This window comes from Taurulus bubalis (genome assembly GCF_910589615.1).
Source record: "Taurulus bubalis genome assembly, chromosome: 4".
NCBI lineage: Eukaryota > Metazoa > Chordata > Actinopteri > Perciformes > Cottidae > Taurulus > Taurulus bubalis.
Window position 1 is genome coordinate 17,543,501 of NC_136592.1, and position 23,978 is coordinate 17,567,478.

The 23,978-nt window shown below is 39.3% G+C and overlaps 1 protein-coding gene across 1 annotated transcript in view; it reads right to left on the minus strand.

Annotated features, from left to right (window-relative positions):
* Positions 1-23,978, minus strand: part of LOC306735565 (CUB and sushi domain-containing protein 1-like) — a gene marked incomplete at both ends in the record, with an annotated part of 394,295 nt that overhangs the window by 109,320 nt on the left and 260,997 nt on the right. The window contains 12 exons of the mRNA XM_079217050.1: positions 1,875-2,044; positions 3,646-3,834; positions 4,464-4,679; positions 4,943-5,059; positions 8,515-8,703; positions 8,873-9,060; positions 9,922-10,060; positions 11,419-11,491; positions 11,764-11,885; positions 17,510-17,650; positions 23,101-23,286; positions 23,480-23,662. Coding sequence (XP_079073176.1) covers positions 1,875-2,044; positions 3,646-3,834; positions 4,464-4,679; positions 4,943-5,059; positions 8,515-8,703; positions 8,873-9,060; positions 9,922-10,060; positions 11,419-11,491; positions 11,764-11,885; positions 17,510-17,650; positions 23,101-23,286; positions 23,480-23,662 — 1,913 coding nt within the window. The remainder of the gene's footprint in view (positions 1-1,874; positions 2,045-3,645; positions 3,835-4,463; positions 4,680-4,942; positions 5,060-8,514; positions 8,704-8,872; positions 9,061-9,921; positions 10,061-11,418; positions 11,492-11,763; positions 11,886-17,509; positions 17,651-23,100; positions 23,287-23,479; positions 23,663-23,978) is intronic.

A 23,978-nucleotide genomic window follows, 5' to 3' on the forward strand; every position in this document is an offset into this window, starting at 1 on the left:
ACACTGTTTTGTTCCACTATTCAGGAAAGTGACAGTGATTTCAGTATATGACATAAGTATTCATAAGACATGCGTGTTCTTAAATAAATACACCTTCTTGTCTTTTTCTCTACCATCAACTGTGGCGGGCCGTGGACTTTGTTACTGCGCTGTTTAACAGCTGGATTGTTGTTGACTAATTGTTTAGTTTTTTTGCTTATTTATGTGCTTTTTGTTTTCATTTATGTCTTAATGTATTTGTCTAAATCATGTAAGCTTGGTTTCTTTTTCCCTTTGTTGTTATTGTTTTTTTCTACTTTTGTTGAGAGGAGGTCTGCTGTATAAGTCTGTGGTTTCTTGACCTTTCATATAACTTTTTTTTTACATTTTCTTGATTATATAAAGTCATATGTGTGTGCAAATAAAATAATAATGAAATAAATACATGTCTATTTGATAGCTATTTTATTTACTTAGTCTTCCCACAAACTGTATCACACTCAATACGTGTATAAAGTGTATAAAAACTAAGGTTAACCTTTAAATACAACAACAATACACTGTAGTGGGTTTGTTAGCGGGTTAACAGAGGCTGAATGGATCCCTTTGTGCCTCTGTTTCCCAAGTATCCATTCAGCTGTAGATGGCCACTGCAGCAGGAGCACCATCAGCACTAATAGAGAACATGGGTAATAAACCCCTGCAGGGATGTTACGGCTTCTCTACAACAATGTTAAACACATCAAACTGCTAGGGCACACCTTTCTAATACAATTTAGCCACACACTGGCGAAACCAAGAACTCAAACCTCCTACTGTCGTTTAAGTTTTGACTCAAGCCATTTTCCTGAGCACCTCATACTGTATGTAATTATAGGTTACACATTCACTGATATCTTAATTGTACCAGGTGTGCTTGACTGGAACAAAAGCTTGTACAAGGGATGTCTGAGAGGATTGCATTGAGAGAGTTTAGGATCTGCAATGCAACAAAAAAATGTACCTACAATGTAAAGATGAAACAATCTTATTCAAGGGAGTTATTTTGTGTCAAATACAGAAGAGGGAGCAATCAAAGCATGGATACCTCCCTGAAATATGTATTCAAATTGTTCTGACATCATGCAGGTTGCTCAACCTCTTGATTATAGGAAGGATATTTCTTGTTATATTGTTGAATAATATCTGAATCATGTCACCAGAGAGGTATGTGGCATTGAACATGAAAGTAACAAGCTATTTGCTGGCTATAATGTATCTGTACTTTAAAATATCTTAAATATCTCTCAATAAAGTAATCCCAAACATTTAAATAAAACATCTCAAATATTGCCATATATTTATACCAGCTTCAAAAATAGCAAATCGCAATGTGGGCTAGTCCTCAAATGTAGAGATAAACTCTACCTGCTTTTACTTGACTCCCCTAATTTCTTCCTATTCATTTTTATTTAAAGACTTCGGTACACTGTCATTTGAAGCCAAGATGGAGAATTACTTCATTGTAAAAACAGAAAGACGGTTGCACACATGTAATCCACTACTTGAAGCACTGATGGAAATGTGTTGTACATGGTAATATTAATAACAGCACATCATGCTACTGTGTTCATGATCATGCCAGCATCCACAACTCAATTATTGTTTTCTTTTCAGCACATTTGGTAATAAACCAAACACACAATTATCTGTTTAAGCATATACTATATGTGCTTTGCATATAGACAGCTTTTGATTATAACTGTAATCTTGTGTATGCGTTGCATGTGTCTCTATAGCTGTACTGTCTGTAAATTATTAATTGTTTTTACCAACTGATTGGGAAAAGCTTTTTCCTATTTGCGTGCGTGTGTGTGTGTGTGTGTGTGTGTGTGTGTGTGTGTGTGTGTGTATACCTTGAGATAGTCTCCGTCTAGCAATGAGAATCTCTCAGCTTTCAGCCTAATTCCTTTGCCCTTTTCGGTGGTGATGCGGTAGATACACTCGTGGTTGTTATCATAGTTGGAGGGGAAGTTAGGAGAGAGCAGAACACCTTCTGGTCCTAGTGAGGAAGCTCCACACTCCGCTACAACAAGAGAGTAAAGGGGGCAGGGACAGTGTGGATCAAGATCATAGCATTTCTACCTAATTATTTTTGAGCAGTCAGAATATCTGGGTTGTCTTATTGAACAAAAAAAACAGAGGAGAAGACTCACAATATCACATGAAAGAGAGAGATTTGAGAAAAGTGCAGATACAGAATAACCACAAACCTTATGCATGATAACAATAACGATGATGATGACAATAACTCATACAGTATAACATAGGCCATAAGACAATTAAGACAAGGATGAGGAACAGCAAAACCCAAATGCAAATCAATTAAACATTAACTGCAAAAGATTAAAAAGAGGGCAAAATTAAACTATTTAAATAAAAGCAGGGCTGGATAAGTTTGCAATCCAACAAGAAAACGTGTTTCATAAAAATAATACAGAATTATCTAGCATGCGCAGTTTCTATCAAAGTTTAGGAATTCAAATAAGTGGTACACTGTGCAAATAGAGTTTTGTCATATGTAAATGAGGACGACCACCACTACTTGGAAGTAATGAGTTAGACAAGAGAGAAACCGGTGTGGAATAATGCGAAACTAAGGGGGAAAAAAGATACAATGTTTATCAAATCTGAACAAGTTAAAACAAATATGGAAAGATTTGCCGCAGTTTTAGAAGCAGATTAGGATATGAGATATGAAGCACATATTCAAGAATGCTACCAGCAATTCTTCAGAAACTATTTTTAAAGTGAGGACAGCACTTTTGAGAGAGTGAGTGAGAACAGCCAGGGTATTGAAAGGGGGAGAACGAGACAGCTGGAAGAGGTGGAAAATAAGAGTAGATGGCTTATGAACCAAAACAGACATGGGCCTTTTGAAAACATGCACAGTAAAATTAAAAAAGGAAAAAGGGGAGTGACAAAAGACACAGTATTAATACTCTTCATATAGCAGCTAATACTCTAATTATCTACCCAAGTACTGTCTAAATACAGAGGGAGACAAGGAGAAGCTGTTAGACAGAGAGGCAGAGTGCTAAAGAAGGGACATTTGGAAATAAAGAGAGGGAGAGATAAACCAAGTGAATGTTGCCAGCTGCTATTATAGTATTTTCAGTCTGGTCTTTTTTGGGACTTGAAAATATCCAGCAGCCAACCATCAGACTCTCATAAATTACCAGCAGCAAATTACCAGCAGCAAGAAAACACTGATACTCATCAAATACCAGCAAATTACAACCTGCTAACAGCCAAATCCTGGCAAATAAAGCCAACTGTCAACCAGTCAGCAATAAAATACTGGTGAATTACAACCAAGAAAATGCTGATACTTTAGGTGTATTCCTATGGTGAAAAAGTTCATTTGACAGGCAGACAGATATTTTCACAGATGAAAACTCCTCCAAAGCTATATACATTGAAAGCAGAAACACTTTTGAAAGGCTAGTTCCAACACCACTACCTGTATATATATAAATAAAACAATGTTGTATAAGGAAAGGTCCATTAACATACAGTGAGATGCCCACAATCTGGACACCTACATGTCTGCAACTATAGCCTGAATGTTTTTAATGCAGTGCCAATGATTTTTCCCTGAGACACACGTTAGTGGGTTTGTCTTACCTATACATCTGGGTAGTATGTTGCTCCACACTCGTCTACCTCCTCCCAGACAAGTTATCTTGCTCTCCCCTTCAAGTCGGTAGCCAGTGAAACAAGAGAAGTCCAACGAGTCGCCAACTCGAAATCTAAAGCCCGTCCTCCTGCTGTACGCCGGTACGCCGGGATCCTCACATGGCTCCAAGTCATATTCTATACATCCAGGAGACATTAATAATATTGTTGAGTCATTACAAAAGAGGCACAAAACCAACAGAAACTGTGTTAATATTGTTAAGTAAGCCTAGACTAAGAAATACAAGGTAATAAGTAGAAAATTGTGGTGTGAGACCTGAGACCAAGTTGATCGCGTGGTAGCTAAGAAGTCATATTGTTATGGGCTCGTCGTTGCCCCTTGTGGCAGTGGGGTAAAAAAAAGAACGTGGTTCTGACCAACCGTAAAATACCATTGGGTAATTTCCCATCACAGCTTAGCACAGCACAGCTCTGGGACAATGATTGGAACAGTAAACAGCCTAAAAATGCATACAATTAGGTTTAACATATTATGTATCTGTTACAGTTTGGCAAAGAACTTTGTGTTGTCAACCTCAGCATTCATGTAGTTACTGTTCTGCCTTATTAAGCAATGAATAGTGTGCCATATTTCCATCACAGTAAACTTAATAAGACAATCGTTTCTGTTGTTAATGATATCAGGTCAGTCTGTCAGTCTAGATGTCTGGCTAAAAGGGGCTTCAATCTATTCTGTAAACAGTAAGACATATTTAAGGTTGATTTTCTGTCTGCTGCATCTATGTTAACAAAAAATGGTTTCTTACCAGAAAAAGTTACATTAAATCCTTCATAACTCATGGAAAAATCGGATATGAAACGTAGCTGGGCGCTGAAGTTTCCAAAGAGCCCCGCTTTGACACTAGGGGGCAGCACTGAGCCAGTGAGTCGAGCAACTGGAATTTGGAAGTTGCTGTCCTCAGTGATGGAAAGGTAGTCATGGTTCTCCTCCAGATGGAAAGTGTGGAAAACCAGATGGACTCCTAGAAATCCATGGATGAATGGACGAATGGATGAATGGACAGATGGTTGCATGAATGGATGGACAGATACACAGTTAGTCACAGCAACCTAAATGGCAGCAGATGAACACGGAGACCAAACCAGAAACACATATCCGGCAACACATTGAGTGTAAATGCAAACCAATCTCCTAAATATGCAAATGTATTAACATTTGAAGTAAAATATCTATCTATCCAAAGCAAATTAATAGATGTTTCCATTATGACGTGTATGTTCTTACCTTTGCCATGAGACACCTCTATAGTCCAGGTGCAGTTAAGAGAATTGGGGTAAAAGTCAGGAAAACCAGGAGACAGAATCATTCCAGTTTTACCATAGATATAACCCCCGCAAAGGGCTATAGAGAAAAAGTGACAGATAGAGAAGGGTGAAAAACGAAGGAAGGAGAAGGAGAAACTTAAATATTATTATTATTATCATTATTGACCTGGCAACTGCGAGTCCAATATTCATTCTAACTGCACCATTATGTTCACCAGCTAGTCACTAACTGTGTCTGACATTTGATGCTAAGCAAATGGTGTACAGTAGGTTTTATGTTTTTTTTTAAACTGAAAACAGCTGCCTGCTATGGAAATGCCATTACAGCAGTGAGAGTAAACCAACACAATAAGGTTGCGGTCCAGCAAGATATGAGATTGGGAGCCTTTTGATTGCCTCTCAACCACTCTCAACATGGTCTGAGCCAGCGGCTCACAGCCACTGTGCTAACACTGCAAACTACAGCAAACATGCTGACAGAGCTAACAGTGTTTACCTGAGGGGGAACCGAAAGGTGGGTTCAACGCTTCAGCAACAAGGCTGTATAACGTGGAATTTGTGTATGTTACAGACACCTAGCCTCCACACAGAGCCAGATCACTGATATGGACAGGACAAACTCCTTTGGGATAAAGCACTATGGAAAATACTATAGAAGCGTAATGGAGAGTCAAAGAGGGCTTAATTACATTACACTTCATTTAGCTGACGCTTTTATCCAAAGCGACTTACATTTTTGCTCTATACACAGTAGACACAGCAACGGGGAGCAATTCGGGGTTAAGTGTGCTCAAGGACACATCGACGTGGACTAGCGGAACCGGGGCTCGAACCACCGATCCTCTTTTTATATTTTACAGATGTTAAACTAAAGCGTCTCTTATTTCTTCATACTGCAGCTATTTCAGTGTGTTTGAAGAGAACTGCGGTGTCTCCGCCCTATCTCTCTGTCTATCAATCTGTCTTTCCCTTCCATCTCTATCATATCATATTTCAGCAGACCTTAAATTGAGTAGCTGTGATGAGAGCTGCTCTTTCACTCTTTATCTGACTAGCAGTATTGTGTGTGTTGCGATAACCAGTTTCTTCTCCCTCCCATCAGGATTCAGCTCAAACTAGGACACTGTCTGACTAAATGACCCTCGTTAAGGGAGGCACGTGTGCGCCTCTTTGTGCGCATGCTGTATCTATTGCCTGTGAGAGTGCACACATCAGAGTATGCCAATGATCTGTGTGTGAGAACATAGAGTCAGAATGTGTGTGTGTGTGTGTGTGTGTGTGTGTGTGTGTGTGTGTGTGTGTGTGTGTGTGTGTGTGTGTGTGTGTGTGTGTGTGTGTGTGTGTGAAAAGACAAAGACAGAAAGAAAGAAAGACTATTCATGACTCGAACAAAGATTTGAGAGGAAAATCAAATCAAAGTGCGGCTGGCTTTCAATTTTAAGAGCAGAAGCAATATACTAAATGGTGGCAGAAAAGCAGATGCAGAAAGATATTTGCTTGTTTTTCAGACAGGATAGAGGTAAATACAGAAAAATATTATATAGTACTACTTCCGCGGCACACTCCTTCCTCTTTCTTGCCTCCGTGTTTTTCTCTAGCTTTAATTATCGCCCTCTTAAAAGATGCAAAGGCATTTTTTACTAAAAGGGATACTGTGACTTTGATCACTTCTAACAAGTTGTTGTCCTGGCACCAACTGCAAGCTTTAAAATATCATTGCGCCCCTTCAATATTCTCCCGGACACATAAAAGAGCAGCCAATGTTCTGTATTATCTGTTTGGCGATTTAGCTGACCTGCAGGAATAAGACGAGTGGTTTGGGTCCAACAGACACTGTTGCATTACTGAAAGGGAACGATCTCTGCATGCCTGCGGGAGGACTACATGTCATCTTGTTTTTCTTTGAGACAAAATATTGTCAAAATAATGAATTTTGGTGGCTGCGTAATGCAGTCAGTATGGTAGAAAGAAACTGTCTTTTCCTGTTAAAATGTTAACTGTGCCTCTGAGACTGTACTGTAAATAAGATTATTGTCGTTAATGTGTCCATGTGTGTGTATGAGTTGCTTTGAGTATTGTTGTGGGAGTTTTTAAAGATGACTTCCTTTCTCCTTTAAATTGATGTCCAAGTTCTATCCAGTGGACTTTGCAAGTTTTCTCCATGTTTGCGTATGTTCACTCTGGCCAAGCACAAAGCAAATCAGGTCAACTGAACATGGGAAATTGTCAATAGGTAGTAAAGTAACAAAACGGGTAAAGACAATTATGATCTGATTAATCAAAAATGCTGTCATGGTAAAACACATTTGACACATCATTCTAGTCCTGTGATCTTCTCTGAAAGCAAACTATGATATTTATATTCTAGTCAAATCTTACACGCCGTTTTAGAAAAGTGCCAATCTGTAATGTAACAGCTGTCTGGTGAGATGGCATGCTTGGATGAAAATGTCACTGTGGCCATTTAAAACTGCTTATGTTATATGGCTGAGACTGTGAGATATATTGCCACGGTATGAACTCACTCCCAAGTTGAGACATCCTGACTTTGGCTTTCAAATTGGATTCTTTTCAATCGGCAGAATGAATCAGCCGCTGTGTATTCATCTCCCATGAAAGCATGAGCTGTGGGCAAATGCTGAATGAGAAGGCCTGCGATGGTCAGTGAGCATCTGTTTCAGTAGAGCTTGTTGACCCGCATAATTTCACTGAGGCTGGATGTACAACTTGGACCATTTTGTTTGTGTGTTCTCTGGAGTGGGGATAGATTGTACAATTAACACTATGGCTGCCAGTTACGCCTAATGAAATGGAAAAAAGCAGAAGACTGGGAAAGAAGTGACTTATAGGAACACTTGCACCTTCCTCTGCTCTCCTCACAGCCTCTGACTCCGGCTCAACTGTTAAACCGCTTCGCTCTACCTACTCCACTTCTGTTTTTATGTCCATGAAGAGGGGACCGTCGTGTTCAGGGCCATCCTAAACCAGTTAGTGGAAGAATGAAGAGGACTATAAAACCCTCAAACAGCAAGTGTGCTTGCTTATTGCCAAATGTAAGCCTACCTGAGTACCACATGGACTAACTTCTAATTGCATCTGCCTCTTTGGGATCAGTGTCACAGGTAACTCAGAGTCCAAGGTGACAGCAATCTGGCATTGTAATATCTTAAGCACCATCAGCAACTCAGCTGTCAGAAGCCAATTTACTTTAAATAATTTCCGTTGGATGCTGAAGACGTGACTCAGTATCAGCTAGCAGAGCCTCCACCATGTGACTCTGCATGGATAAGCAGCTACAATATAGATAATGGAGGGATGATGATCTGAAGAAAATACCTAAATTACTGGAGTCATAGTACCACCATTTTGTATCGTATTGTTCAGTGCTGGAACACACATGTTCCATCAAGTGACTGCGTTCCTTGCATTATCACATAATTCTTGCATTACATTATTTTTAGGAAAGGATACAAAAGGTTTCCGGTCACTATTAGTCTTCAGGGCTAAAAATGAAAAAAGAAAGATTCTCACCATCACAACTGGGAAGAGCGTGACTCCACTGATGATTATGCTCGCAAACAATTGGCTCCTGATCACTCAGTGAGTATCCTAGATCACATGTGAATGAGACACGGGAGCCAATAAAAAAGCTGCTGCCATGGCGACGACCATTGACGGGGATACCAGGATCAAGACAAGAGTCCAACTCCATTTTCACACCTAGAAATCACATCACACAAGCAAAAATACCACAAGTCAACAGGGTGAATGTTTGTGTGGGTAATTACACCTTTTAAAGCTGGTTTAAACAAAACATTGCTGCTGCCTATGAGTACCTGGAAGTAATTAGTCTACCAAACATTTCTATCAGTCAGTCAATCAGCCTTACTTTCATATCTGATGCTGAAGCCTGCTGCAGAGCGGCTGTTGTCTGTCGTGAACAACAGGAACAGGACGTTGGATGTGGAAATCAGGAAATGAGGTGCTTGGGTGCCGTGATATTCACCGACGAGGGGAGAAGAGGCTGAGGGGCCATCCCTGATTTCCAGTGTGTCATAGTTGACCTCAGTCTGGAACCTAGACAGACACACAAGCACATAAACAAAACATGCACAATAACCTGACATAGACAAAGATAACATTTATAAGGCATACATAATCTGTGTGCAGCGTACACCAAACACCAGCTAATCTAACCCAGAGCTAACAGTTTGAAGTCAGAAGCAAATAAAAAAAATAATTGACTCACATTCTACCATCTTATTTAAAACTGAGCATTTAAACAACCACACAACTACCTTGTATAACTAACGACCTGAACAACACTTTCGTCTCTGCCTGCAATTACCAGCAGTTGTGTCTGAAGGGCACTCAGAAGAACCAGTTGGTTCTTGAGACCGTCAGTGGTGCTTAAATTACAGTAGTAATTGATTCAGAAGACAAATATTACATTAATGCAATTAACTACTTGTCCTGGATAGAAAAGGAAAAGTTGGGAACCACTGATAATCACATACAGATCTAACCAGCCAACTGAACAATTAGCCTCAGCACAAAGCACATTCTGAATGACCTGCCTCACAGGCAATGAAGATAATTTGGCCTTTACATCAATTCCCCAAATAACTAATTTCAGCTTTAGCAATTTTAGGCTACACAGCATCTGCTTATGGCTTGTTTTCAGAGAAAAATTAACTAAAGGCCAACATCAATTATCTACATGTGTGATTTATATCTATGATGTTTCTGAAAGACTGACCAACTCCTTGACTGACTATATATATTTATATACAATATTGTTAATGTACTGGCTGTTAGACAGAAGTGTAAAAAAACAGACATGGTTTAAGATGACCATGTTATCCAACTCATAACAATCCGACAAATATTCTAAGTAACTGATGAGCAAACTTAAACCTACATAACCAAATCACTAACCTGTCAAAGTTTATTTTCACAGCATGGTCTGGCTGTGTTTCAATCACCCACTGGCAGTTGAGAGAATCTTTATAAAAGGAGGGCCAACCAGGAGACAGCAGAACACCAGTAGGAGCTGTGAGGTGGCCTCCACAAGGAGCTACAGGGAAATAAACACACAACCACGGAGGGAGAGAAATTAATCACTTTTTCTTGCAACAGTATTATTGCATAAGCGCAACGCTCATATCACATCGAGTTAGCAGATTCATCATCTTCCCAATTTAGGTTAGCTCTCTAATCCTTTCTAAATGTATAGTTCATACATCAACATTTACCTTCTGAAAATATGCTGTGGCAATCTTGTGCTACAGTAAACACATTTGAGATGCTCATGTTGGAAAAAGGGCTAAAATAATTATAGCATAATAATTTATAGAGCAAATCCAGTATATATGTATGTATCAAATGATGCCAGAAAATGACTCCTCATTTCCCTGCAACTCAAAAAACTGTGCATAGCTGGCAGGTCTTGACACACATTTATATATAAGAGTCCCACAATCTAAATCACGGCACATTAAATTGCAATAATTAGCTTCAGTTCATATCAATAAAATACTTAATAACTTTGTTAATGTGTATGAGTTTTGGTCTGGCCTGTTTAGCACTCATATTAAGCTAGCAAGTATATCAACATCCTTTAAAAACAACTTTAGACCTGGAGTTCATGATCTTTTTATTATCCAGTGCTCTTTCACACTCTTCTATTCTTCTTCTTCTATTCTCAAGTTGCTGATACTTTCATCCTTCTGATTGCTAACATAACTCCAGATTTTCAGCAAGCAAGAAAATTACTCTTCTTTAACCCGCTTTGTGCACACTGAAGCTATGGTAAGCATGGAAGGGATGCACAAGAGAAAGTAATTCTAGAAATAAAACATAATTATCCTTCCCTGTCCAATGGGAGGGATAATATTGTCCCATACTCAAGATTCAATAAGGTGACAGCCCTATTAAATTGGATTGTCTCCTCCATCCTATTTATTAACAACAGCCAACATTTGATAATGTCATTTAGACAATACAATCAAGATGGAGGGGATACAGAAAAGACACACAAATTCTCACAGGCCAGTGGATAACATTACCCTTTAAAAAGTGTTGAAATAATTGCACATTCATTGTCCTTTTATTATTACTTCCAAATAGTTGCATATTTGCACACTATGGATACATCTCTGTATAGTGGAGTCTGCATCTCCCTGAATTAGTTTCAGTCGAACTCATGCCAATCTCATTTAAGATTATTGTTGAGAGTGAAAGATGTGTGCAAACAAGCTGAATACGTATGGGGAGGCTGGAGGCTAAAGCGATTAGAGGAGGAAATGTAGTGAAAGTCCTAAATTGTATAAGCACACTTAAGCTGCTTTGTCACCCTATATTCTGGCAAGTCCAACATTTCCAATAAATGGCCATTGCTCATGTACATAGTAAACAGTTTGTCTGTGTGTGTACCTTCACAGCGAGGTACAGCGGCCGACCAAACAACATTTCCCTCCTGGATGATGCAAGTGACCTGATCAGACCCCTGGAAAAAGGATATGATACTCAGGTATGGTACTTTTTTTTAGGATAATATACAAGCTGAGAAAATAACAAAATTAAGAAATAAACATAAATACAAGTAAATCCAATCAGAAGTACTTTTTTATACAGAAACACATTAAGTACAGTTACTAGTACTGCTATTACAAACACCCAATATGCATGCTAATAATGTTAATACTTCTAATGAACATCTGCATTTATTTTATGTGAACACTTTATTATAGTAGATTAAGACAGATATCAGATTTTTACCTGTGTCCTAATGAATCCTTGATCGCAGCGAAAAGCCACAGAGCTGCCAAGCTGAAATTGGTCACCATACCTTTGACCATTGACAGGAACTCCTGGGTCATGACATTCATTCTGCCCAAATGCTGTAGAGAAATAACAATGAAAGACAAGTTAAAATAGCAGCCAATAGACAAATAACTAAATAAACCATTAATACACAAAAAAAACTTAAATAAAGCCAAACGTCCTTGCAACTGAATGAGAAGAATGAATGAATGAATGAATGAATATATACTTTATTAAGGGGAAATTTAGTGTCACGTAGCAGCCATTTACACAGAAAATAAGATAAGATATAAAAACAACAGGGATGAAAGATATATGCAATAATAATACTAATAGAATAAAGATAAAAATAACAACAACAATAAAATAGCTGTATGAAAGAAAGAATAACAGAGTATTAATTTAGGAATTAAATTAAATTAACTTAAACTTAAACAGTAGAAGTGCAAGAGTGCAAGTATGCATGTGCATATTAAGGTGTAAATAAAAATAAAATAAAAATAACAACAACAACAAACAATAGGAGAGTGCAAAAATGCAATAAATGTAGAGAGAAGAGAGAAAATGGGACAGATAACAAAGAGAAAAAGCAGACCATAGCATGGCTATTTGAATGGTTATACAATATATTTCAATTTATTTGAATACCCCCTTAAAAAGAAGTGAAAATCACTGTCAGTAAATGTGACATCTCTACTGAGATGGAAATATGGGAATGGAATTATCTTCACGTGGATTCAACCCCATCATGTTTAGTTTATATCGTCCCTATTCCAGAGATTAACCTGATCCCTCCCAGAGCACACGCCCAGTGATTGGACATATCTCAGGTTGATGAGCTACTGATGGAGAGGAAATGAGAGCAGACAGAGAAAAATAAAGATAGAGAAAAAAATGAGAGCAAGAAAGGAAAGGGAACATACGCAAAGATTCTGCACATACTGTATATTACATACACCGGCAGATGGATACAAAAACATGTGCATGCACACACATACTGCATAAAAAAGTCAAAAGCAAACAAAAAATAGCCATGCACACTCTTTCATACACCAAAGTGTAGTGACAGTAAAAAGTAGTGGAAAAGTTTGGGAGGATAAAAAGATGAGAGAGATGCATACATATGAGAAAAGAGACAAAATTACAACAGACAAAATATTCAAATGATACATGTTAACTCAGAGCAGGGAGAAGAGAGATTGTACTGCGACTGTTTCAGATAAACAAAGTGTGAGACAAGATTGTGTGTGAATGGAGAAGCAAAACAACTGAGAAGAAGCCTGCGTGAAAGATAGAGATCAATATGATGGTTTTGAAAATAAGGAGGGGAAAATATAGTACCAGACAGGGGCATTCAGTCGAGTGCAGATCTCCGCCAGGTGTGTCTACAACGACTATATTGTATGATTGAATTGACACAACTCAACAGATACGCTCTCATTTTAATCCATGCAGATGTCTGTGCAGGTATTTGTCTAAATTCTATCTTAGGTCTGTAACCCCGGTGTAAAATGGCCATAACATGAGGTTGATGCCCATCAAAAAGGCACGCACGAACTGTGTCCCTTGGCACAGAGCAGTGTCTCAGTGTCTGCAATGCAGTCAGCTGTGTGTGTAGTTTTGTTAGCCTAACACACTGTCCAAAACAATAAAAGTGAACAAACTGTTTTACCCAAAGAAATATAGTCTATGGTTTTCCTCCACTGTGTCTCTGGCTGGAGAGCAGCGGCTGGGGGGCAATGATGTACTCAGCAGTGTCATCACTAGTGGCCCCTAGCGGCTGGGGGCCAGCCATTTAATAGTAGTGAGTGAGGAGTCAGAAATCCCGCAGCATGCACAGTGAAAGGCAGTATAAGGCTCCAATCGGACAAAACAAATTTTAGCAGATCGGGTCAGCTTTTTGTAATTGTTTTCAATAAGCGTGAAGCATTCATGTTGAAAATTATGTGGCAAAGGGCTGTCTTCAAGCAAGGGCATAGCAAGGTGTAGCTTTGTACTGGCAATATATGATTATTCAAGGGGGTGCAGTGTGACGTTTTCCTAGTGTACAATGAATGATTGTATCTTGGTTCTAAGCAAGTTTTGGAGTAATTTTGTAACAAGTACAAAGTACGTGCTCAGAGCGGGTCAAAAATGCATTGCGCTGCGGCTCGGCTGTGGTTAATGCAATCCATCTCAAACAATGCGATATATTAGAGCAGAATCATAACCGTTCATAAAATTGTTTGGTCTTACATTTCATAGTTGAGTGAAAGAAAATAAGTATTTGTTATAGAAAACCCACAATTATTTGTGAATAGTAAATGATGGGAACCTACATGTTTTTAAATTAGGTAATAGAGATTATGGTTTTGTAAACAGTACAACAGTGATAATTACTATTTGAATACACCCTTATCTAAATATATCATTGATAATATAAGTAAATCTTTATATGTGACACATATTTATCCGAGAGGGGTAATTTACCCTAACTTTTGAAGTCATACATTATTAAAATGTATTATGGTGTGTCAAAGTTTACATTTGCATTATACAACATTATTCATATAAACTCATACTGATATATACTCACAGCAATACCAATTGATATTCATATATGCATTAAAATGCCAAATTAGTGAAACAGCACACAGATGCCTGATATTTCTTAAATCACCAACAAAAATGATATGACTTAAAGTTAAAACTTACATTTTTTTTTAAATTAGGTATTTATCAACAGTTGACAATAAATACATTTTATTTATATTGTCAAAGTTAAAGTAAAAGTCAGCTTTAATGTCAAATCTTCCATTTGTGCAAACATACAGAAGATTCGAAAGTACGTTTCTCTCCTGTACAAAATAAAGTGAATTGTAATAATAAAGTGCAAAACAGCTAAAAAAAAGAACATTTAGAAAACATCTAAATTAAGAAACTATATATATATATATATATATATATATATATATATATAGATATAGATATATATATATATATATATATATATATATATATATATATCTATATCTATATATATATATATATATATATATATATATATAAATAACTCTGAGTCTGTATTGTAGCAGCAGTCAGACATGGAGTGGAGTTTAGCAGCATTCAGACATATGAGTCTAAAAGAGGACGGAGTGGGAGAGGGGGAGAGAGGGAGAGAGGGGAGAGAGTTCAGCTTCCTGACAGCCTGGTGGATGAAGCTGTTTGACAGTCTGATGGTGGGAGCACGGAGGCTCCGGTATCTCCTGAAGAGACAGTGTGAGGGGTGGCAGGAGTCGCTCACAATCATGGTCACTTTGCGGGTGAGGCGGGTGTTATATATCGCCTGCAGGGAGGGGAGAGGGAGGGGAGGGGAGTGAGGCACAAATGATCCGTCCAGCTGCATTCACTATGCGCTGCAGGGCTTTCTTGTTGTAGTCCGAGCAGCTTCCGCCCCACACAGTGATGCAGTCAGGATGCTCTCAATGGTGTCATGGTAAAAGGTGCACATGATGGGTGGGGGGTGTCCTGCTTTCCTCATCTTGCGGAGGAAGTAGAGGCGCCTCTGTGCTTTCTTTGCCGGTGATTTTGTGTTGGCTGTCCACAGGAGGTCCTCAATGATGTCCACTCCCAGGACTTTGGTGCTGCTGACTCGCTCTATGTCAGCACCGTTGATGGTCAGTGGTGGGTGTTGGGTGTAGCCTTTCTGGAAGTCAACAACAATCTCCTTAGTCTTGCTGTTGTTCAGAAGGAGGTTGTTGTCTCTGCACCACGTGGTCAGAAGGCTGACCTCCTTCCTGTAGTGGGTCTCATCATCCTTGGTGATGAGACCATGTGATTGGTGCTGTAGGTGGTTTTGCAGTTGTGTGTCAGCAAGGTGAAGAGCAGTGGACTGAGCACACAGCCCTCAGGGGCCCCCGTGCTCAGTGTGATGCTGCTCGAGGTGTTGCTTCCGACACATACTGCTTATGGCCTCTCACTGAGGAAGTTCAGCAGCCAGTTACACAGCGAGGTGTTGAGTCCCAGGGTGGAGGGGGGGGAGGGAATGAATTTGATGTGTGACATGACTAGCCGTTCAAAGCACTTCATTATTATGGGGGTAAGTGCCACTGGACGATAGTCATTAAAGCAGGACGGAGTGGATTTCTTTAGCACAGGTATGATGGCGGTGGCAATGAAGAATGATGGAACAACAGCTTGTCTCAGAGAAGTATTCAAAACATCTGTGAAGCCATCCTTAAGCTCCTCTGTGCAGTCCTTCAACACACGACCAGGGATGTTGAAGGGTGTATAGTCTGTGATGGTCTGAATGCCCTGCCACAGGCCACGGCTTCTGGTTAGCCCGAGTGGTGATGGTCTTTATAGGGTCACATCATCAATACACTTACTAATGTAAGAAGTCACAGTGTCTGTGTACTCCCCAATGTCTGTGTGGTTGTTGTATGCGGCTGCCTGCTTAAACATTCCCCAGTCTGTTGAGTCAACGCAGTCTTGGAGAGCCGAAGAGGCGCCCTCTGGCCACACCCGGACCTGCTTCAGAACAGTTCTGGAGACTTTCACTCTGGGTCTGTATGCTGGCATTAGCATGATGGTGATGTGTTCAGAGTCCTATGTGGGGGAAGGGTGAGGCCTTGTACGCTCTTTTGTGTGTGGTGTAGACCAAATCCAAAATGTTGTTCCGGACTGAGTGTAATGTTAATCTGTTATGTTATGAGTGTTATTGTTTACAGGAAGAAGTTGTTGAGGATTAGTTATTGCAATTACTTGGTTTAGGAGGTCAGTGAAGGTCTCATGAGCTGTGTGGCTGTGGGGCCTGTCAATCATCGTGGCTACATATGAGGGTGGGTGGGACACATGGGCGTGCCTGTGATTGGCAGAGCGAGTGAGGGGGGATGTTGTTGTTGGTGTTGCTGCAGTGTGGAGAGTTAGGCTATGACCGGGAGCAGAGTGTGAAGCATGTTAAGAGGTTTTCACGGTGTTTACTGTTGTTTTGGCGTAGGCTACGGCCCACAGCCTGTGTATTGTTCCATAATAAATGACACAATAAACAAGACAACATCTAGTAGCTTTCCTGACCAAGGGTCGCTACAATAAATAAATAAATATATATATATATATAAATGTTTGGGAGTGAAAACTGACTAATGGGATATTTTTGCTTCTAATTTGTGTTAGGATTAGGGAGAAAATTGTTTGCATTAGGATTAGAGGTAGGACTTTGTATTCTGTGGAGCTGAAGAGACAATATGTTTTTTTTGTACTTTTACTTGTCAAATGTAACCTCTCAAAGGAAAGTCAGAGACAAGGTCATTTGGGAGACAGGGCGGGAAATGGTGCAAAATCGCATTGAAATCAAAAAGAATGAATCAGAATCAGTCATGCAGTAGTTCAACTTAGAACAGGGTGCATGGTCACGTTCAAAGCTGACAATGAGACAGGTTCAATTAAGTAAAGCATGAGTAAGACATAGAAATAGCAATCAGTCAAGAAGAATAGCAACAACACAGCAAGACAGAGATGGCAAGTGCTTTAAGAAAAGGTGAGAACATGTTTGTATGTTTGTCTTTGTTTACGATCACACACTGTCACACTCTTTTGCATCTATCAATAAGCCTGTTTTTCTATTCTGAGGAGCTGACCTCTAAGAAAAGTTGTATAAATTATACATGTCAGTAAATCTAATCAACAGACAGACACAAACAGGTAGGTAGGTAACACATACTGGTGTAGCTGATATTGAAGCCTTTTCCAGTATTAGAATGATCAGATTGAAACTCCAGTCTCATGATGTGTCCATTCGAGGCGATCTGTGATGGAACATCTTTTCCCGAGAACGTCCCAAATGTTGTTGGCTCAGACAGGCCTGAAATAGAACAGAGTTTAAACAATTTTTTACAGACACGTTTTCATGGTGCTTATCGAATTCCGTCTGAATAACATTAGGCCAAGGACATACTTGGAAAGTGAAGGACTCCTATAAAAGGGAAAAATAAAAAACCTTGAGACCTCAAGAGATAAAGTGTTATTATGCCGTGTTCACACCGGACTGCCGCGGCGCGATGATTCGTGAGTGAAACGAGGGTGTTCACACACTTTTTGTGTAAATTCCACATATGTCGGAACATCAAACTCCATGGTGTCTGGGTTTATAACATTATCTGTAGTCCCACAACAGCGTCTCAATGAAGCCGCTGTCAGCGCTGGTTATGGCGGAGTAGCAGCAGTTTGAATCAGCAACGGGGAGACGGCGGTGGTGACGGGCGGAGCTTCTCAACGCTGATTGGCTGCCGCAACTTTGCGTCACGCGATTTCTCCGCCGGAGTTGGGAGAATTCAACTCAAGCGAATTCGCGCCGCATCCTTCGCTTTGTTCGCCCCAGGTCAAACGCTCTGTTCGCGCCGCCTCAAACGCAAATAAATCGCCAATTCGCGGCGCGTCTGTGGATTGACTTTACATGTAATCTGGTCGCGCCGCAAATTCGTGGCGCGTCCGGTGTGAACACGGCATTAGGGTTGGGAAAAAATTGCTTAGATATGACTCAATAGGTCTTACGATTCTTGTTAAAATTAGCGCAACTTAATATGTTATTAAAGAATTTAATGGAGTGAAAAGAACCCATTCAATTCACTTTATTAAGTTCTCTTAGGTAAGGCACGTTTACTTGTATAGCCCATTTCAACAACAAGGCAATTCAAAGTGCTTCACATAAAATCATTTAGAGCTTCAAAACATTATGCAAAAGAAATGCATTATGCATCAATATGTTGCTTCGAATGTTTCCTTCCAGATTGACAAAATATTGACGCTGTATGTTGTATTAAATTAAATGTTGCAGCTTGTTCCTTGTGGAGCCTGGTTTGGCTACTTCATTACACTACTGGGAGTTTAACCAACAGCAGTGAGTTAAATTGTATCTGCTGTTGAAAGCTTTGGGTCTGAAGTGGCATCTAGCGGTGAGGTTGCAGATTGCATCCAACTGAATACCCCTGCAGTAAAAATGCAAAAGGCCTTCTCTAGAGCCAGTGTTCTGTTTTTCCGTTCTGGGTTACTGCAGAAACTTGGTAGTACAACATGGCGGACTCTGTGAAGAGGACCTGCTGCCGATGTAGAAATAAATTACTCATTCTAAGATAATGAAAAACAATGATTTTTAGATACTAAACACTGTTTATATTAAGGCCATAAAAGGATAACTAGTATTTTTACAGGTTTAGGTATTTTTCTGAGATTATTGAGATGAAACACATCATCACTGTGCTAAAACAAGGCAATTTGACATCGTCCCTGGTATTTTTTGCAACCATCTGTTAATGTTCACTGTATAATAAGATAACAAAAAAAAGTGTCCTAAAGTGGGATGCACATCCTTCTAGTAACACATTTTGTTTTATGAAAATATACAGAGAAAACACAAAAATTGTAACAATTCATGAATGTCGTTGTAGCTGTACATCAAAACAGGATTATTTTCATCGGATCCAACCAACCTAACAACAGGAAATATTCACTCAGTGACCTGTAAATACAAACCCCTGTTCAGCCCCACATTGGACCACCTTTAGTCCTCACAGCTCCTACATGTCTCGGTGGTGACTTCGTGACGTACCTGTGGAGTTCTAGTGTCACAACTGGCAGAGGTTGATGAGTACATGCGTTTTTCTACAGAAGCTGCATTTGAGTGAATCCCAAAGAAACTGATATCAGGGAATTGTGGTGTCCAGGCCATTAATGCTATTTCACCTCAAGGTATCTTGAGCTATGCATTCCTAGACAATTCTGTCACCATGACAGGGAGCATTATCTTGTTCAAAGTACCAATCAAACCCCTGAGAGATATATGCTTGCAATGAATGGCTGAAGCTGGCTGCTATGTTAAGATATGCTCTGGCATTAAGGCATCGCTCTATAGTCATTAAAGCACCCACTGTATACCAATTGAATGGCCCTGAAACCATTACCCGTCCCCCACGGGCCTGTGCAGCTGTAACCATGCATCACCTCATTTCTGTCTGAGACATTTGTGTCACAGCATAGTATCATTTACTGCAACTACACACTTTTTTGGCAGAATACACTGCTCTTGAGGGTGCTCCCAAATGATCCAAACAGCAGCGACAGATTCAGTAGGGAGCATAATATAACCCTAAAGGGCTACACAGAACAGAACCCAGCAGGCCCTTATCAGTGAGATATGGAATAAACATAATGCACAAGGAAAGAAATGCCATCCCCAGCAATGGCGATAAGACACATGAACAGGAGGAAGCTGAGGTGGTTGATAGAGAAATCAATCGCCGCAGCCAGTAACAGCAGTTTATAGAAGGTAGAAATAAAGATTAACCAGCAGCAGCAGCGCCATAATGATCACAAGTATGTGAGCGACATTGTGAGGTTATAAAGACCACTTTATTGCCTTGATTGAATGCCATTGAATGCGATGTAGTTAGAGTGTGATCAGCGATTATAAATGTCAACTTATGCTGATGAGCCATTGGCATGCACAACTTCAGTTCGCTGCCAGAACTAACACAATGCTTGTTGTTGCTGATGGCCCACCAGGAGTCTAGCAGATTGGTGCTGCAGCAGAAACTGTGATTCATCAGAAAACACTTGCAATTTTGTACGGGGAGGAGAACACTGGTGATATTCATCATGGCTTTTGCCACCCAATATGTCCTGTGTTCTTCCACTAAGGGCCATCTACTCACATAGCAAATGGTTTGAAGTGGGGTCATGTGTTCTGGTCCGTTCATTGATTACATTTTAAAAGGTCACTCTCAAAAATTCAAGCAACTCTGTGGTCTCAGTGATGCTTGAACTAACCCAATGGCATCTGCAATCATGTTTTTTTTTCATAGTCTGACAGTCTTTAAATCCAGTCCTGGTAATCCATGCCCATACAGAGTTTGCGTGATTGCGTGTATATATTTGCTGTTGCAATAATAAGGTAAGACCTACTTCTTCTGGTCATTGAGTTCAATATTCATTGTATGATATTCTATTGATTTATACTTTACTTTTGAATTATACATTTTAATGACAGGTACAATATCAGATCAGATAGACCAGAATATTTTACATGTTAAAAGATTACGGTACTAGATATTGATCATGGCTGAGGAGAATGGTATCGACACTTTCAGATTATTCCTGATCCCTCCAATCTTTTAAATATAACATAGAGCAATCAGCATGATTAATTGAGTGATTTAGAATACATCGTTAGGAACGTAATATCTATTTCAAATAATGTTCAAATCCTCGGAAGAATCCAACAACAAAAGGTGCAATGAATAGCAGTGTGAGTTGGCAACCCCGACAAGGACAGAAGGGGAGATACAAGAACACCTTAGTGATAAAAACACTGGAGCCAAAATTGGGATTCTTCAAGAACAATCCTACAGAAACTTTTCTTGTCATTTCCCCCTTGACTTAGGAGTTTTGGACTCCCAAGTCTCAAATTAAGATACATAGAAACTGAGCACCATTCACTTTGTTCTTCAGCAACCCAAAAGCTCTCTCACATATTCAGTATTGCATTGACAGGCAGGACACCAGGAGTAAAAGAGAATGCAACAATAGCTGAAAGAGTAACTTACTTATCTAAGAGGAGAGATTCACAGACATGCCTTTCTTAACAGTCTATAACGATGTGCTCTTTTATTTGATGACAACAATGGCTTTCTGATTATGTTAACCATTTATATACTGGTCAAAAGCATACACTTTATCAGATTTTGTAAGCTGGATGTTATAGTACTGTTTCCCAGCTCAGGTGATTTATGGGTTATTACTGCAGTTACTCTGTTCAATTTTGCTTGCCATTGGTTTGTATTTCATTGTTCTATTATACAGGGATGAAAGTCTTAAATGTCAAGGTCACATAAACTCCTTGGTGCATGGAAAAGCCTTTGGGTTTCTCTGCTGCAGATAAACTTTAATCTTATGGCATTAAGATGCAGATTTATTTTCCTTTTCGACTAAAGCATCTCTTTCTTATGTATGCACGTTTAAAGGCATACAAGTGTCGCACAATTGGCTGCATAACAGCAAACTTGTTGATGACAATGATACAAATGTTTTACATTTGAATGTGTGACATAAGGAGATCATTTCAGACAATGCCAATTAATCATCAGTGTATATTATCAATGACGAATAAGCATCAGTTGAGAAGTGATCCACTTGTTCAAATGGCTATATCTACCTCTTAAAATAACTTCCCAAATCTACTTTTTTTTGTATCAATGATTGCTAATTACCACACCATTGCAATGCTGAGTTATGTTACTTGTAAACTCATTTTTATTTTATGTCAGCCGGTTAAGTACTGTGGCGCAGCAGTCAAGTTTAAATTGTAAATGATGCACACTTGTACAGTAGCACCTGCACCTTCTGAACACCAATTAGTAATAATGTAATGGGTGCCATAGTAATGGCTACTGATTCTTTACAAGGTATTTACAAATCAACACCTGTTCATGGAGTGACAAAACCAACTTCTGCCATATTTAATTTGGTCTTGGTGTACTGTATAAACTAAATGCACTTTTAGATTGATTTAGATAGACTGATTTTACTTAGTTTTTTCTTCAAAGTTCACCAACATTTTCTAACTTTCTTAATCTAATGAAAAAGTGTATTTCCAGAGGTCTTTTCGGCAGTAAATATCGTGTTTCAAAATCTTGATTACTTTTAAGAGGGCATGTCAGTTATAAAATACGTTTTAATTTCTGAAAAGAAGACATACAGTGTTGTTTCCATGTGACACCAGTGATCGATCACCAAGCGAAACAAACCAGAAGACTTTGAAGCAAGAACTTTGATTTCAGTTTGCCCAGTGGAACAGCACTAATTGCTCTGCAATTTTCAAAACCATGCTCCAAAAAACATCCCTGCAGAGGGACAGGTTTAAAGCCAGCCAATTTAGCACAATCTCATCTTTAATGACAGGCAGTCAAACAAGGGCTTTAGTTGATTCAGTCTAAATCAATAACTTTGATTACAATTATCAAAGAGTTATCAAATTACCCTGTGTTATGTGTGTATTGGAAAAGTGCATAATAAAATACATATTCCAACTTTCCATCCAGTTTGCCAGCTAGCTATTCCTCAACCAAACCCAATCTGAAGTTACCTTTACCTACTGGTTATAGACTTAATTGAGAAAGAGTGCACCTCCAGATTATTTGACCATTTTAACAATTTAAGAAAAATGACATGTATGCACATTGATATTTCAGCAATTTAGAATATGCATATATCATTTCCTGAGGTGTTATTTGAGGAACTAAGATATTAAGATACACTTACCTTCATCTTTGATCACCAACCAGTCAAACTGTGGCTCCAAGTCAAAGTCAGAGAACAGGAGATGAATGCGGCTACCCGGTTCAGAGATAATCAACCACACACAGTTCAGGTTGTTCCCATACTCCTCTGGGTAGTTGGGGGACAATATAGTCCCTGATGGAGCCGTGAAGTTGAAGAAACATGAAACTACAAACAGGAAGGAACAAAGGCAGGATGGAAAGAGGTCAAGTTGATATGCAATTGGGTAAGAACGCAAGCAAAAAAACAAAGACAAATAGATATAACAATTAAAAAAACAAGGCAATAATGGAAATGCAAAATTAACGGGAAAACAATCAACACAAACATAAATATCTCTGTATAGACTGTGTGAACTTACAGATACAACTGGGTTTATTGCCAGACCACTGGTTATTGTGCTGACATGTGATGGTCCTTTCTCCCACTAGTTCAAAAGCCGACTGGCAAAAGAAGGTCAACACGTCACCGTGTTGAAAGCGATCACCACTACGACGACCAAATGCCGGCACCCCAGGATCACCACAGCCTCCCCGTTCGATCTCTGTAACACATGACACACACAGCCATGTTTTTATGCTGATAATTTATGTCAACATGCCACATGGTGACAGTCAGATATGGTGGTTGTGAGGTGGTATTAAATGGCAATAAAATGCATCATTGATTTTTAGATTGTTGGTGACACAAATCGGAACATTCTGTACGGGATGTTTATGGTAATGTGGCTACGTTCAGCCTCATGTAATACTGCAGGATGTCGCAGTTGACAATTTGCCAGTTGACATCTTTGTCTCTAAACTATGACTTTTAATAACCTCTTTCAGACCTGTGGTTAGGGCTAACATAAGTGTGTGTAT